Raw genomic sequence first — 17,338 nt, 5'->3', positions numbered from 1 at the left:
ACAAAAAACAGGTTCCAGTTATGACCATTACGCGTAGAATTTCGAAATGAAACCTGCCTAACTTTTGTAAGTAAGCTGTAAGGAATGAGCCTGCCAAATTTCAGCCTTCCACCTACACGGGAAGTTCGAGAATTAGTGATGAGTGAGTGAGTGAGTCAGTCAGTCAGTCAGTCAGTGAGTCAGTGAGTCAGTGAGGGCTTTGCCTTTTATTAATATGTATAGATAATGAGGAGCGAACCCTGTTGAACTTGCTTGGCTTGACTTTGGTGAAATCGCAGAAATGTTTGTGAATTTCTGCAAACTCAGTGAAATGCATTGAGGACAGTGGGGAAGGAGAAACTGAACTAGTTTTGAGTGGATTAAAATGGTTTTTTAAGGGTCACTGAGGGCCAGGGAAGCACCTGCAAACTGTGCTGGACCAGTTATTGAGACAACAGTGCTAATCACTGAACCACCATGCCTCCAAGAGATACAATTATATTCCAAATCCAGAATATTTTGAGTTCTTTATCTCTCCCTGCATCTCCTGAGCTTCTATCACTATGACTAACTAAAACCTATAAAGCCTGTCATGCCAGGAAGCAGTGTTATATACTCAGGGGGCTGTGCCTGTCACTGCCTGATCTGCGCTACTTAGTGAGACGCACAAAATGTTTAAAGGAAACTCCACCCAAAATTGATATTTTTTAAATGTTACTTACCCCTTGTGGTTAGTAGTGTCAGCTAAGAAATTTTTTAATCTCATGTTTTCACGCAGAATGGAGCTAACAAATTTATACTTTAATGGAAAAGGACAGTGACCAATACTGGACAATAGCAAACAACATCAAAATGTCTAAGAAAAAAATTCCAAATTACTTGTGTCACATACTGTAATTGGTGTCAAGTCATCCAGTTATATACTCAAAATATGTAAAATGTATGCATTTTTTGCTAAAATATTTTTATATTGATTCCTCCATTAAAACTAAAGTAGCCCATAACCCAGAACCCGTTCAAACGGTGCTGGGCTTCTGAATTTAAGAAAAAAAGTTAGATTTTTTTTGGAAAAAACTTTGTTATTGATAGTTGGATTCCTACTGAAGTAGGCCCTAGTACTAAGTATTTTGACTCTGACTTTTGATTTCGGTTTATCATTTTGGTTTGGATAGCAACATCTCTCTTCTTCTCAGTAATAACCCCCGGCTTGTCCTTGTCTATGATTTACATCTCTCTCTGTCCTTTCTTCACACAGTAATCTCAAGAGACCCTGTGTCTTATAACACTCTAAGCAGAAACCTGGGATTAACAGATAGTCTGTGAACACTGGAGTCCTCCGTGGAACAGCACTATAGGTAAGAGTGTGCCTTAGTGGCTGAAGCCCCAGTTGCTTAGTGGGCACACTGGGGCTGACAGTTCGGTCCAGGGGTTCTGTGAGTATTGAGTATCTTTGCAATTATTTGTTAAATCTACACTAAGAGGGTCGACACGGTGGCGCAGTGGGTAGCGCTGCTGCCTCGCAGTTGAGAGATCTGGGGACCTGGGTTCGCTTCCCAGGTCCTCCCTGCATGGAGTTTACATGTTCTTCCCGTGTCTGCGTGGGTTTCCTCCGGGTGCTCTGGTTTCCTCCCGCAGTCCAAAGGTATATTGGCGATCCTAAATTGTCCCTAGTGTGTGGGTGTGGCAGCCTGCCCGGGGTTTGTTTGCTGCCTTGCGCCCTGTGTTGGCTGGGATTGGCTCCAGCAGACGCCCATGACCCTGTAGTTAGGATATAGCGGGATGGATTTACACTAAGAGAGATCTTTTTATGGGACATCTGCATTTCCAGACAAATTGGCAAGACAGAAGACTGCAGACTGAAGAAAATTCTGAAATAGCCATGCCTCCAGACTTAGCAAGATGCATGTTTATCATCATTTGTATCTTTACAGAAAGTATCCTTAAAATAATCTTTTGAAAATACTCTGTTTTCCTACTTTTGTAATACTTGTGGTACTGTGTTTTATTAATTCTACTTTATAGCAATATTGATTTTCTTTGATTTGATTGGGTCAGGGTAGCAAATAGTATGGGTGACTGCCATATTCTCACAGTGGTTAGCAGCTGAAAATAGAAAGCCGTGTGGTGAGTGGACATCTGCTTCCGGGATTGGCACCGGTGTATAGTAGACAGCCATTTGGTCGGCTTGTGCTGAGGTAGCAAGTCTCTTTGCTTGAAGCAGCTGTTCACGTGTAGATAAGGCTGTACACATGGGGCGCTATAAAGCAGATATACCTCATACACTCATATAAACAAAACAGGTAACAGTAACTAAAGTGTAGGTTAATCAAAATAACAAACACAGGAACTTCCATGATTGTATACTCAAGGTAAAGTGATAAGAGCCCCTGGTGTGGGTGAATGCCATAGCCCCACAAAGATTAGCAGCTGAGGAGAACATCTTCAATAGAAAGCAGTGTGGTGAGCGGGCAACTGCTTCAGTAATTGGCACAGGCTTGAAGACAACCATTTGGTTAGCTTGAGCTGTGCTTGAGGTAACTACCCATGTGCAAGTAAGACTGTACATGCAGGGCACTATAAAGTAGATATCTAACACTCATATAAACATTATAGTGAACAGTAACTTTAGCGTAGGTGTACCAAAATAACAAACAAAAGACGTTCCACAATCACATACTCAAGGTAAAGTGATAAGAGCTCCTGGTGTGGATGACTGCCATATTCCTGCAGGAATTAGTAGCTGTGGAAGTAGCAGCACAGTGAATTGGCACCTACTTTGTTGAGTGGCACAGGTTTAATTTTATCTGAAGACAGCCATTTGGTCTGCTTATACTGAGCTAGCAAATCACTTTGCCTGAAGCAGCTGTCCTCAGGTAGATAAAGCTTTACATGTGGGGGGCTATATAGCAGCTGTGATGGATGGCTGGGATCTTTGCCCGACCAGAACGTCTTTATGAAAGGACCAGGAGAGAGCAGACCCCTGGTTTGCATTGGTGCCACAGAATAGGAACTTGGAAGCTCAACCCTGATGGGGCCAGTGTGCACCTGGACGATTCTGAAGTCCTGGACTGCAGCACTAACTCCACACCAGGAAGTGCTGCCAGAAGAGAATCCGGGTGCATCTGGAGTGCTTCCAGGTGCCCGTGCAGCACTTCCACTACACCAGGAAGTGCTTCAGGAAGATCGTCAGGGAGCACCTGGAGAACAGAAGAGATGGCCTCCCTCCATTCAGAGAGCTGGAGTTGGGAGGTGGAGGACTGAGCTTGCGGGAGAGGAGTGGAGGCGGCAGAAGAGAAAGAGAGAAAAGAAAAGAAAACAGAAGAAGGGACTGAGCTATTTGTGATGATTTGTGCACTCTGTGCCAGAAGAGGAAAAGAAATATAAAATGTGTGTGCTTTGGGTCTTCTGTGGTCTGTCTGCCTGTGTCGGGGCTCATTTTTCCACACAGCTATATAAAGTACAGGTAATTTTCCACAATGATATAAACATCCAGTGACACTGTAACTGTTTGCATATTGTAACAAACTGTATATGCCACTAATTTAAAAATTCTTTTCACTTACAATTAACGTAGATCAGCATGTACTTGGTAGAGATCTGCCGCAAATCACCCAAGCTGGCCATGCAGAAAAGTGAGCCTGCATGGTGAGGTTTTGGCTGACGGATGGTGAAGCCCTTCTTCAGATCAAAGGAAATCTCCACTCCATCTACTTTGACCTCCTCTGGGGGAAACTCCCGATGCAACGTTACTTTGGCTTCTGGGGATGTCACCTGGCAGGGCAGAGTGGTAGGTCGATTGGTACGCATCTGTACCACTTCATAGTAGTCTGCCGATGGCACAAAAAGCTCCTGTGGGTCTAAGCATATGCATGACACAACATGTTAAACTAGGCTTCCAGCTGAGCTTCAGTTATGAAAGCAACTCCCTTAACTTCAATGTTTTTCACTTATCGTGAGCTGTTCCGTTCCATTTTAGGGTTCAAATAATCCTTTTATTCTCTTTGTAAATGGAGGCTCTTCATTTATTTTAAATGGGTGAGGTTTCTCGATTGTATATATTCGATTTTGTTGATTAATGCTGCACGAGTGTATTATGAGTTTGTGGTGTATTATTTTGATGTGTAAATCAACTTCTATGTTTATAGCAATGTTATGTTTTAATCAGCATTATTAAGAAAAGTTTTATTTTAAAGCTATTGAAGTAATTAAAAATTACTTTCAATGAAAGTGACATCCTTGTTATACTGCAACTCCCACCTTCAATTTTTTATCACCTGTGACATCAGTCTGTTCCCTAAAATTAAATAAGCATTCAAAGTTTTAACATAATGGATAATCTGAAACCAGTTCCAAAACACAATAATGAGAATAATTTCATCCAGTGGAACAACAAGTGCCTATGTGAGAGAAGAATCACCCTCATCATGCATAAAATGTTTTACACCTCACCAGCTCCCAGAATTGTGTTTATCTACTGATTGTCAAGTGCTAAATATGAGTGCCATTGTTAATAAAACTTCTGTCTAAACTGAACACATTGTAATTTCCTTATTTGTACATTTAGCACGCTGATGAAGAAATAAGCATCAAATGGTCTATTTCTTTAGTTATTTGGCATATACTTCTCTATTTTATGACACATGGTAATTCCCTTTACTTGCTTGGTTTTACTGATGGAGAGTTGGCCAGACTGGGCACGTGCCAACATTTCAGGCTCCCAACTAGTTTTGTAGTGGTGTCACACACACGCACTTGAGAGGCAGTCTAAGGACTTAACAGAGGGTAAGATGTAGAATCGGGGGTTGATTAGCTGCATTAATGCCTTTTCTCCTTCTTTCACAGACCTCCAGAAAGGAAATCCAACTAAAACTCCACCCAGTTCCACTGCCAGACCACACCCTCCTACTGATCTCACTTCTGGCAAGGACCCACCTCTTCCTGCCCACTACCTATAAAGATGCAGTCACCTCACCTTCCAGATCAGTCTTAGTTTGACTCAGTCTTGTATGATAACTCTGCAGATTGCTAATCCTTTTGTTTTGTTCAATATACTGTGTGGATCACCGAAACCTTTCTTCTCTGTTTTTGTCTCTTTACGGTGGCTATACAGTAATCCCTCGCTATATCGCGCTTCGCCTTTCGGGGCTTCACTCCATCGCGGATTTTATATGTAAGCATATTTAAATATATATTGCGGATTTTTCGCTGCTTCGCGGGTTTCTGCGGACAATGGGTCTTTTAATTTCTGGTACATGCTTCCTCAGTTGGTTTGCCCAGTTGATTTCATACAAGGGACACTATTGGCAGATGGCTGAGAAGCTAGATTGCTTACTTTTCTCTCTCTCTTGCGCTGATTTTCTGTGATCCTGACTTATGGGGATTGAGCAGGGGGGCTGTTCGCACACCTAGACGATACGGACGCTCGTCTAAAAATGCTGAAAGATTATCTTCACGTTGCTATCTTTTGTGCAGCATGTCGGTGCTTCGCATACTTAAAAGCTCGAAGGGCACGTATTGATTTTTGCTTGAAAAACAAACTCTCTCTCTCTCTCTCTCTCTCTCTTTGTCTGCTCCTGACGGAGGGGGTGTGAGCTGCCGCCTTCAACAGCTTTGTGCCGCGGTGCTTCACATACTTAAAAGCCAAACATTTTGTTTGTTATTCTCTATCTCTGTGACATTATCTGCTCCTGACGCGCACTCCTTTGAAGAGGAAGATATGTTTGCATTCTTTTAATTGTGAGACGGGAACTGTGATCTCTGTCTTGTCATGGAGCACAGTTTAAACTTTTGAAAAAGAGACAAATGTTTGTTTGCCGTGTTTGAATAACGTTCCTGTCTCTCTACAACCTCATGTGTTTCTGCGCAAATCTGTGACCCAAACATGACAATATAAAAATAACCATATAAACATATGGTTTCTACTTCGCGGATGGCTCTGGAACGCAACCCCCGTGATGGAGGAGGGATTACTGTAATTTAATTTCCTGTGCCCTGGTTGAAAGTTCAATCCATCAAGGCAGTTGAACTCACTCATTTAAAGTTTTAGAGCTTGGGGAAGACCAGTAAAAACACTTTGCTTCATCTTCATGTTCACTTGCTCCATTCCTGATGTCATGCTCATGAGCTATGGGAGCATTTTCTGCACAGGGAGCATATTCTGCACAGGAAAATATCCTGGGCGTCGAGAAGACGTTGACACCATTACTAATGTCTTTTACCTCTTGGACTCTAGGTCTAGAGTGGTGGAAGAAACCACTGAGTAACTCTGATGTCACTACCGCTTCACCTCAGAAAGTCCCGTCCCTTCCACCCATTCTGCTATATCAGAGTGAAGCAAACCGTCGATGTTCATTCACGAATCCACATGTTAAGTACACAGTACTGCATCCCTAGGAGTGACTTAATAACAAATCCAAACGGTCTCTTGTACTTTAAAGTTGATATCACATTGCAAGTCAAGGGCGATGTTGGACTTGACAGCTGCAACTGTTGATCTTATCACCAAAATGTGAATTTGCATGACTAGAAACCACAGGGTATGTAAAATCAGACAACTCTGTGATGACTTTCCAGCACAGTTTCACATTTCCATAGTATCATGAGTTTTCTCCTTTTTCTGACTACCAATAATATGCTGCCTGACTGAGCCGGTCCCCCAACAAATGTTTACAGGTACAGTGAATTCGTCAACAATCTTAGGCTCCCTTTTTCACTTCTATCATAGAATGTAAAACTCAAGACATCATACTGATGAGCCCTTCTTTAGTATTGAAGGTCCAAAACACCTGCCTTCTTTATTCCTTGTCACTGTGCTGATTGGTTGTCAGCTGTTATGTACACAGAGCCCACCCCTACAACTCAGATCTGTTTGACTAGTTGGGTTTGTCATGGGAGAACACCGCGACTGCTCCTGACTCGCTAAGATTATGCAAATGGTGTCGTTGACTTAAAATTGCTAGAAAAGTTGACATGGCCTTCACACAACACTCATTAAGCTTGATGCAGTAATCCCTCCTCCATCGTGGGGGTTGCGTTCCAGAGCCACCCGCGAAATAGGAAAATCCACGAAGTAGAACCCATATGTTTATATGGTTATTTTTAGAATGTCATGCTTGGGTCACAGATTTGCGCAGAAACACAGGAGGTTGTAGAGAGACAGGAACGTTATTCAAACACTGCACACAAACATTTGTCTCTTTTTCAAAAGTTTAAACTGTGCTCCATGACAAGACAGAGATGACAGTTCTGTCTCACAATTAAAAGAATGCAAACATATCTTCCTTTTCAAAGGAGTGCAAAGCAAGCAGTCAAAAAAAAAATCAATAGGGCTTTTTGGCTTTTAAGTATGCGAAGCACCGCCGGTACAAAGCTGTTGAAGGCGGCAGCTCACACCCCCTCTGTCAGGAGCAGGGAGAGATAGAGAGAGAGCACCACAGAAAAACAAAGTCAAAAATCAATACGTGCCCTTTGAGCTTTTAAGTATGCGAAGCACTGTGCAGCATGTCCTTCAGGAAGCAGCTGCACACAGCCCCCCTGCTCACACCCCCCTACGTCAGCGCAAGAGAGAGAGAGAGAGAGAGAGAAAGTAAGCTGGGTAGCTTCTCAGCCATCTGCCAATAGCGTCCCTTGTATGAAATCAACTGGGCAAACCAACTGAGGAAGCATGTACCAGAAATTAAAAGATCCATTGTCCGCAGAAACCCGCGAAGCAGCGAAAAATCCGCGATATATATTTAAATATGCTTACATATAAAATCCGCGATGGAGTGAAGCCGCGAAAGGCGAAGCGCGATATAGCGAGGGATCACTGTATTACCATATATACTCACATATACAGTAAGTCTGGTCTTGAAACCTGAAAAATCGATCATAAAATCAGACCCTGACTTATACGCCCATTCAAAAATACAACGCTTAATCTTTTTTTTTTTTAACATCTTCTTGCTTCCTTCAATCTCACACACATCAAATTTTGTTGCTGCAGTGCAGTTACCAATTTCTTTCACCACTTCAACAACTTTTAATTTAAAACCAGCTTCATATTTTCTTCTGATCGAATGCCCCATCGTAGATAAGGGATGCTCTTACAATAAAGGTGTATGAGGGTGTGAGATACAAAAAACACAAATCAGTGCAAACGTCGCTTCGGAATCATCCGGGTATTACTGTATGGTCACGTAGGCACAATACATAGAAGAAAAAGGCATTGTGGTCCGTGGTTACTCTCTCAGGTGGGCGTTAGCATATCATAATCTCTTGTACTAATAGCGTGAGTTTTCCGTATTCGACTTATACCACCGACATTATAAAATACCGGAAATTATACGGTAAAATCAAGCCCCAGCTTATCCGCTGGAGAACTTAAACACGAGTATATACGGTAAAGGGAAGTTCTGTCTCAGACCCTAACCTTTGTTGTCTCTGTTTTGTTACACTGCTTTCGAGCAAATACAGAAAAAAAATGCAAATTTCAGAAACCTGCACCAAAGTAGCAGCAGATTTGCTGTATTTGATTAGCTGTTGTATTGTATGTCATATTTAATGTGCTTAAACTGTACTTTCCAAAAATATTGATGTAACTGTTTCTTCAAGTATGTACAGTAGTTACATTTATCAACAGCATAGTTTAGCTTTCTGTTGTAGTATCTTTGAAATTAAAAAAGACTGAAGTAACGATACTTTTCTGAGTGTCACCCATCTTTTGATTTACCGTCCTCTTTAACGTTGAAGTTTCGCTGAGAAAATGCGAATTGGACTGTGAATGAAAAACCCTGATGACGGTTTGTTTCTGACGTTTGACTAGTGAGCGAGTGTAGAAGTTTAGTCAAAGGCAGTTAATCTCACCTCTGATTGAGAACTTGGTTAAATGAGGGCTTAGACCAGAACCCCTCACCACAGGATATCTGAGCCTGATTATTTCTTATTCTTAATGACAGGCTTCAGGCTGAAAAATAATCTTCTCCAGCCTTCCATGATAATAAAAATCTGTTACCTGAAAAGAAAATAAATGTTTTGACTGCTTTGTCATAGATCCTCCTGCAATCTCGTTCTTCACAGTAGAGCGGATAGCATGTATATTCTCCTGTGTCAGCTGCTGTGGAGTTCACCAGAATGAGAGAGTTGTACTTCTCACGCTGAATAAATCTATGCAGAAAAAAAGAGACCATGACTATTAAACCACTGTACTTTACTTTCATCTTGGTTCTGTTGAATTAATACTTACAGTGCCCTCCATAACGTTTGAGCGAAAGATATGTTTTTCCTTGATTTACCCCTCTGCTCCACAGTTTAAAATTACAAATTAAACAATTCAAAGGTGATTCAGGTGGACATTGCAGACTTTCATGTAACTGTATTTATATAGTCACAGCATGTAGAAATTACACTTGTTATACATGGTCTCCCCATTTCAGGGCATCATAATGTATGTGACAATGGGTGTCAGAGTCGTTTGTGATTACTCAGGCGTGTTTCATTGCTTCATTAGATACCTCAGCTTGCTTCTACACTTTGGAGTCTGTAGTTGCCATTGTTCAACACAGCAACACAAGCCGTGTCAAAGAAAGTCAAAGAAGTCATAAAGAGGGGTAGAAACAAGAATAAAACCATTAGAGACAATGGTAAAACCTTGGGATTACCTGAATCAACTGTATGAAATATCTTTAAGAAGAAAGAACGCACTGGTGACCTCAGTAACTGCAAAGGGACTGGTAGGCCAAGGAAGACCCCCACTACGGATGACAGAAGGAATCCTCACTGTGGCAAAGAAAAAGCCCCAAGCGTCTGTCTGACATATCAGAAACAGTCTTCAGGAGGAAGATGTGGATGTGTCACAGACAACTACAGTATCTGCAGAAGACTTCATGAATAGAAATACAGAGGCAACACTGCAAGATGAAAACCATTAGTCTGCCACAAAAACAAGATGGCCAGATTAGTGCTTAAAAGAGCCTGCAGAATTGTGGAAAAAGGTCTTTTGGATTGAAGAGACCAAGATGAACTTGTATCACTGTGAAGTGCAGAGACTAAAACGAACTGCTCAAGATCCAAAGCCACCTCATCTGTTAAACATGGTAGTGGTGGTGTTATGGCTTGGGCATGTATGGCTGACCCCGGTAACAGCAACACTTCTCTTCATTGATGACATAACTGCTGATGGCAGGTACACAATGAATTCGTAGGTGTATGGAAACATCTTATTCACTCAAGTTCCATAAAATCCTCCAAACTCATTGGATTGCGCATCTTCCTACAACAAGATAATGATCCCAAACATACTGCTAAGGAAACACAGGAGTTTTATAAAGCTAAAAAAATGGACAATTCTTGAAAGGCCAAGCCAGTCACCCAATTTAAATCCAACTGAGCATGCCTTCCATATGCTGAAGAGAAAATTTAAGGGGATAAGCCACCAGAACAAGCAGCATTAGTGGCTTGGCAGAGCATCACCAGGGAAGACCCTCAGCACCTGGTGATGTCCATGAATCGCAGACTTCAACCAGTCATTGCATGCAAGGGATATGCAATAAAGCAAAGCAAAAATATGATGGCTTTAATAGAACTGCCATTGCTGTGTCCCAAATGGTGCCCTGTAATAGGGAGAACATGCAGAAAAAGTGTTGTCGTTTCTATATGCTGCGACCAAAATGTATGCAAATACACTTGAGTCAAAGTCTGCAATGTGCACTTTAATCACATCTGAATTGTTTGATTTGTAATTTTAAACTGTGGAGCACAGCGGTAAATCAAAAAAAAAATGTGACTTTGCCCCAAACATTATGGAGGGCACTGTATCTCTTAATCAAATATGATTTCCTGACTGTGTTTGAGCACACTGACCTTGGTGTGGCACTCAAACCCTCAGTCTGAATATTAAGCTACACTAATGACAGCAATGAAAACTTCCATTTTTGTTCATTATATAAAAAAAGTTTCTGCTACTTTACCAAGATTCCACCTTCCATTTCATGTCTGATGTTGAAGCCCTTTATCAGCCCTTAAACTTCACAAACTATAAAAAGATTGCACAAGTTCAAAAAACAGTCACCAGAGTTGTGTTTTGTACTTGTAAATAATTTAGACCTCTTTGTAGAGATCTGTTTCACTTTGACAATAAAGAGTCTTGTTCTGTTGTGTCAAAACAGCTAAATCAAATCCACTGTGATGATTCAGTGTTGTACAAATGTGAAAACTTCTACGACAGAGGCTGAGCAGTTTTGCAAAGAAGAAAGGGGGCACACTACAGTGTGCAAAGCTGATAGAGACCTGCGCATGCAGACTCAAGGCTGTCATGGCTGCCAAAGGTGCAGCTACAGCATTAAATACTGACTTGAAGGGGGTGAATATTTAGGCGTTTAATTATTTTGTTTGGTATATTTGTCGTTAATTTAGATCCATACATCCATCCATTATCCAACCCACTATATCCTAACTACAGGGTCACGGGGGTCTGCTGGAGCAGAATTTAGATCTGTTTTCACTTTAACATTAACAAGTCTTTTTCTTTTGATCAGCATCAAAAATGTCAAATTAAAACAACTGTGATTCAATTTTGTATAATAATAAAATGTGAAAACTTCCAGCAAGGAGAATACACAATATGGGAACACTGAGCTGTGTGCCGGAAGACATCAAGAAAGAATAGAATGGACATGCGCATTATTCAAAGCAGTGAACTTTTACTGCACTTGATGTTAGATTTCTGGAGTATATTTAGCAAACAACTGTCTAAACTATAATGTTCTGCTGCCTCGCAGTTAGGAGACCCAGGTTCACTTCCCGGGTTCTCCCTGCATGGAGTTGGCATGTTCTCACTGTGTCTGCGTGGGTTTCCTCCCACAGTCCAAAGACATGCAGGTTAGGTGCATTGGCGATTCTAAATTAGCCCTAGCGTGTGCTTGATGTGCATGTGTGCCCTGCGGCGGGCTGGCACCCTGCCCAGGGATTGTTTCCTGCCTTGCGCCCTGTGTTGGCTGGGATTGGCTCCAGCAGACCATCGTGACCCTGTAGTTAGGATATAGCGGGCTGGATAATGGATAGATGGATAATGTTCTGTAAAATGCTGTACTCGCTTTGTACGTTGCATGTGGCATTTGTAGTTGCTGATGTATTGTGCTTTCTGTTTCAGTGTGGCACCCGTGCTTTGGAGTGTGTAGTGAAGACCCCGCTGCTAAAGCGAATGCTGCCTTGAGCTCGCTCGATGAACTGGATGGATGAGCTGCATTGGGCTGAACCGCCAGTTCTCATCAGAATTGTTCTAATGTTCTAAAGGGCCTGTAAGACCAGCAGGCAGACTTGTCACAAAGTCGACCGGAAACACTGCAAAGCACAAATGATGCGTCAATGCAAGGAAGATAAAGAAGAAGTTCTAATGTGCTAAAGGGCGGACATCATTATCATCATCATCATCACTGCACTTAGGTGCACTGCAGAGAAACAGCAAGTATTATCATATTTACTTTCTTTAAATTTGAGCCCGTTTTGGTGTTTTGCTGTGTCTGTACAGGTAGTGCATATTTTTCATTTGAGAAGCTTTAAAAAGAGAATAAGGTCCTTCACATTCTGCTTTGCAATTATCTTCTAGTGTGCTTTATGGACTATTTTCAATAACCATGACTGTCACTTCTCATTCATCATTACTTTATAAAGCATCTGAAAGATTAAATATGGCATATGAGACATGACAAAATAAGCACCAGTTAAGACGGACTGAAGCATTGATTTTCATTGTTTTATAATAACTTTGTAATCTCATCTCCATGTAAGCACTGAAAACATATCGACTTTGCTGAATGCTCTGCTTGCTGTTCTTTGTTATGCATTCCAGTATAAATCAACTTAATGTTTCAAAGTTTTCATTTTGTATCCCAAAAGAAATATATAATCAGTAAACAGCAAAACAAGTCTAAAATTCTACAATATTGAATGTTAAGGCGGGGATACCAGTTCTCATAGTTATGCCAACTAATGAAATATGGGCACTTAGCTTCTAAAAATGCATCATCTTTTACATGATCTTCACTTTATACCCAAAATGCAGCAAAGATGAATTTGCAAAAAAATCAAAATTGCTCAAATGTAATCAGAGTGATAAGAGTGGTGTACCTGATGTGCTGTCCTGACACCTGTCACTGACTGTTCATGTGAAGTTTTCACATTTTCATCACATTTAGAATTGAAGCTGCTTTCTAACATCCCAAATGCATGCAAGGATGGACAGACAGAGAGGCATACAGATAGATAGATAGATAGATAGATAGATAGATAGATAGATAGATAGATAGATAGATAGATAGATAGATAGATAGATAGATAGATAGATAGATAGATAGAGTTAGGTCCATAAATATTTGGACAGAGACAACTTTTTTCTAATTTTGGTTCTGTACATTACCACAATGAATTTTAAATGAAACAACTCAGATGCAGTTGAAGTGCAGACTTTCAGCTTTAATTCAGTGGGGTGAACAAAACGATTGCATAAAAATCTGAGGTAACTAAAGCATTTTTTGAACACAATCCCTTCATTTCAGGGGCTCAAAAGTAATTGGACAATTGACTCAAAGGCTATTTCATGGGCAGGTGTGGGCAAGTCCGTCGTTATGTCATTATCAATTAAGCAGATAAAAGGCCTGGAGTTGATTTGAGGTGTGGTGCTTGCATGTGGAAGATTTTGCTGTGAACAGACAACATGCGGTCAAAGGAGCTCTCCATGCAGGTGAAAGAAGCCATCCTTAAGCTGCGAAAACAGAAAAAACCCATCCGAGAAATTGCTACAGTTTTACGAGTGGCAAAATCTACAGTTTGGTACATCCTGAGAAAGAAAGCAAGCACTGGTGAAATCAGCAATGCAAAAAGACCTGGATGTCCACGGAAGACAACAGTGGTGGATGATCGCAGAATCATTTCCATGGTGAAGAGAAACCCCTTCACAACAGCCAACCAAGTGAACAACACTCTCCAGGGGGTAGGCGTATCGATATCCAAGTCTACCATAAAGAGAAGACTGCATGAAAGTAAATACAGAGGGTGCACTGCAAGGTGCAAGCCACTCATAAGCCTCAAGAATAGAAAGGCTAGATTGGACTTTGCTAAAGAACATCTAAAAAAGCCAGCACAGTTCTGGAAAAACATTCTTTGGACAGATGAAACCAAGATCAACCTCTACCAGAATGATGGCAAGAAAAAAGTATGGAGAAGGCGTGGAACAGCTCATTATCCAAAGCATACCACATCATCTGTAAAACACGGTGGAGGCAGTGTGATGGCTTGGGCGTGCATGGCTGCCAGTGGCACTGGGACACTAGTGTTTATTGATGATGTGACACAGGACAGAAGCAGCCGAATGAATTCTGGGGTGTTCAGAGACATACTGTCTGTTCAAATCCAGCTCAATGCAGTCAAATTGATTGGGCGGCATTTCATGATACAGATGGACAATGACCCAAAACATACAGCTAAAGCAACCCAGGAGTTTATTAAAGCAAAGAAGTGGAAAATTCTGGAATGGCCAAGTCAGTCACCTGATCTTAACCCAATTGAGCAGGCATTTCACTTGTTGAAGACTAAACTTCAGACAGAAAGGCCCACAAACAAACAGCAACTGAAAGCCGCTGCAGTAAAGGCCTGGCAGAGCATTCAAAAGGAGAAAACCCAGCATCTGGTGATGTCCATGATTTCAAGACTTCAGGCTGTCATTGCTAGCAAAGGGTTTTCAACCAAGTATTAGAAATGAACATTTTATTTCCAGTTATTTAATTTGTCCAATTACTTTTGAGCCCCTGAAATGAAGGGATTGTGTTAAAAAATGCTTTAGTTGCCTCACATTTTTATGCAATCGTTTTGTTCACCCCACTGAATTAAAGCTGAAAGTCTGCACTTCAACTGCATCTGAGTTGTTTCATTTACAATTCATTGTGGTAATGTACAGAACCAAAATTAGAAAAAAGTTGTCTCTGTGCAAATATTTATGAACCTAACTGTAGATAGATAGATAGATAGATAGATAGATAGATAGATAGATAGATAGATAGATAGATAGATAGATAAAGATTATTAACCCCAAAGAGAATTTTAAATGCATAAAGCAGCAGAAACATAACAAATGGGGATACAGACTCATGGAACAAATAATAAAGCCAATCAATCAATCAATTAATCGATAAACAAAAAATAGATGAAAATAAACTTAAAAATTACATCATGTGTAAGGATTGAATTGCCTGATAGCAGTGGGCTGAAAAGACCCCCAGAGGTGCTTCTTAGCACACCATGGTGGAATGAGCCTGTAGCTAAAATTGCTCCAAGAGAGCGCCACCTGGAGGCAATGGAGGGGATTTTTAATGATGGCATCCAATTTTGCCACCATCCTTTTTTCCATAGCAGCTTCCAGTGTGTCCAGATAGATAGATAGATAGATAGATAGATAGATAGATAGATAGATAGATAGATAGATAGATAGATAGATAGATAGATAGATAGATACTAAATGCATATGTACTGACGCATACCACAGGACAGACAGACAGACAAATTTAAAAATGAGGCTCCTTGGCAATTCTAAACTGACCCTGCATGAGGGTGTGTGCCCCTCAAAACCCCATTCAGGTTTGGTTCCTTCTTTTCACCTGGTACTGCTTGGATTGGCTCTGATAATCCGCCACCCTGAGCTAGTTTAGACAAGTTTGAGAATGTTATGTTAAAATATAATCCAGCACTAGTCACCTAAACATTGTGCCACCCTAAAAAATGTGATGCTCCCACCATTCATGCTTTAATTAAATTCTCCCACTGTACCCTTAAAATGTGCAAATAAAGTACAGACAAGCCTTTCAAAGTGTAAAACAGTCCTGTATAACAAGTTTCTTCTTCAAGTCATCTTTTCAGACATTAAATGGCTTTCTCCCTTACAGCCTTTTTTTTTAACTGTATATTCTCTATAATCTTTGTGGCTTTATAAAATTGATCTTAATATTAAATGAGTGATCTAAGTTTTCTAGGATGACTGCCACTTTCTAGTGTGCTGTACCTGAGTCTGCCTTCATCTTCCTCCTTCAGGTACTCAGGGTAGGTCCAGTCAAGTGATTTTCCCTTGCAGCGCAGCTCCAGGGTGTCCCCAGCTTTGACAGTAAGAGATTCTCCCACTTTGTCGAACCTTCTTCTTTCCACCACGTGTACCAAGGAAGGTTCTGACAGAGAGGGTGCACGTGGCAGAGGAGTGGTCTTGGGACTCGATTTAGCTTTCGACTTTGTCACTGCTGCCTTGTCTTTTCTAACTGTTGGTTTCACCATGGTTCCAATTGTAGGTTTAACTTTGCCTTTGTGCTTTTTCTCTCTTCTTGCTTTCGCTTGATGTTCTTTTTTCTGGCATTGAACTTCAAAGGAATAAAAACGTTAGCATAATCAGTATCTAACAGGCATTACAAAATGTAATCAAAGTCCATTAGATGCGCATGTTCTGAATAATACATTTTTCCACTCTTCCATTCATTCATCAGATAGCACCTTAGGGTCACCCACATGTCATACTGTGGTTTTGTAATGAAAATTACAAACTTGGTTGTTACAATTTATTGCCTGCTGGAAATGTATCACAATGTAATGTAACAAACTTTTAACTCTTTCAGGGCTGATGTCGACTTTTGTCTAAAGAAGGGGTTGATGGTGGTAATCAAATGCTGACCAAACCCGCTGTTATATTTTAGTTGGACTCTCTTTGCTAGAAGGAAAGTTAGCTTCATTGGTTTCACCGAGATTCCCTGTGTTCGCATGAGTAGCGAGCAGTAAACAATGGCAAACATGCCATTGACGTCTGATGACAGATCATGGCGAATGCGTAAAGCAAAATACTCTGTGGACGACGCTTTGCAAATTATCCCTGAATTGGACTTTGATGTATCAGACTCTGATTTTGACACAAGTGATCGAAAATGAATGTGAGGTACCAGCATAAGCTGATCGTGGTGCTGAACAGGTTTGTGTAGCTGATGGGCCTACGGCAGTGTTCACCTGGGAAGACTGCCACTTACACTGACAAGAGTTACAAACCGGATTGTCATGTACTGTGACCACAATAGCTGCTGCCACCCAAGGGCGTTAGCTTCCTTGTTAGAATGAGTTCTTTTGTAATTGCGGCATGTTACATAATCCGAATCTATATAGATATGATATTAAAAGACGATACCCCCCCCACTGTGATATGTTGGTAAGAAATCACATAGGAGAAATAACTTAGCTTTCTTTAATGACGGCTTATGCTGCATAAGAGACAAAGGAAGCCAATGACAAAAACCCAGTTTGTAAGTGGTGGCCCAATGTGTAGAGTATGTCATTTTCGTTGCTGCGTTGGAAGGATTTTCAG

General features: G+C 41.0%; 1 protein-coding gene across 1 annotated transcript in view; it reads right to left on the bottom strand.

Annotated features, from left to right (window-relative positions):
• Positions 1-17,338, bottom strand: part of LOC114660143 (platelet-derived growth factor receptor-like protein) — a 36,502-nt gene that overhangs the window by 6,449 nt on the left and 12,715 nt on the right. Inside the window, exons 2-4 of the mRNA XM_028812643.2 lie at positions 16,007-16,352; positions 8,972-9,123; positions 3,543-3,836 (exon numbers count right to left, since the gene is read on the bottom strand). Of these exons, the coding sequence (XP_028668476.1) occupies positions 3,543-3,836; positions 8,972-9,123; positions 16,007-16,352 (792 nt within the window). The remainder of the gene's footprint in view (positions 1-3,542; positions 3,837-8,971; positions 9,124-16,006; positions 16,353-17,338) is intronic.

Source organism: Erpetoichthys calabaricus, chromosome 11 (assembly GCF_900747795.2).
Source record: "Erpetoichthys calabaricus chromosome 11, fErpCal1.3, whole genome shotgun sequence".
Classification (NCBI taxonomy): domain Eukaryota; kingdom Metazoa; phylum Chordata; class Cladistia; order Polypteriformes; family Polypteridae; genus Erpetoichthys; species Erpetoichthys calabaricus.
This window is presented reverse-complemented; position numbering and strand designations above follow the sequence as displayed.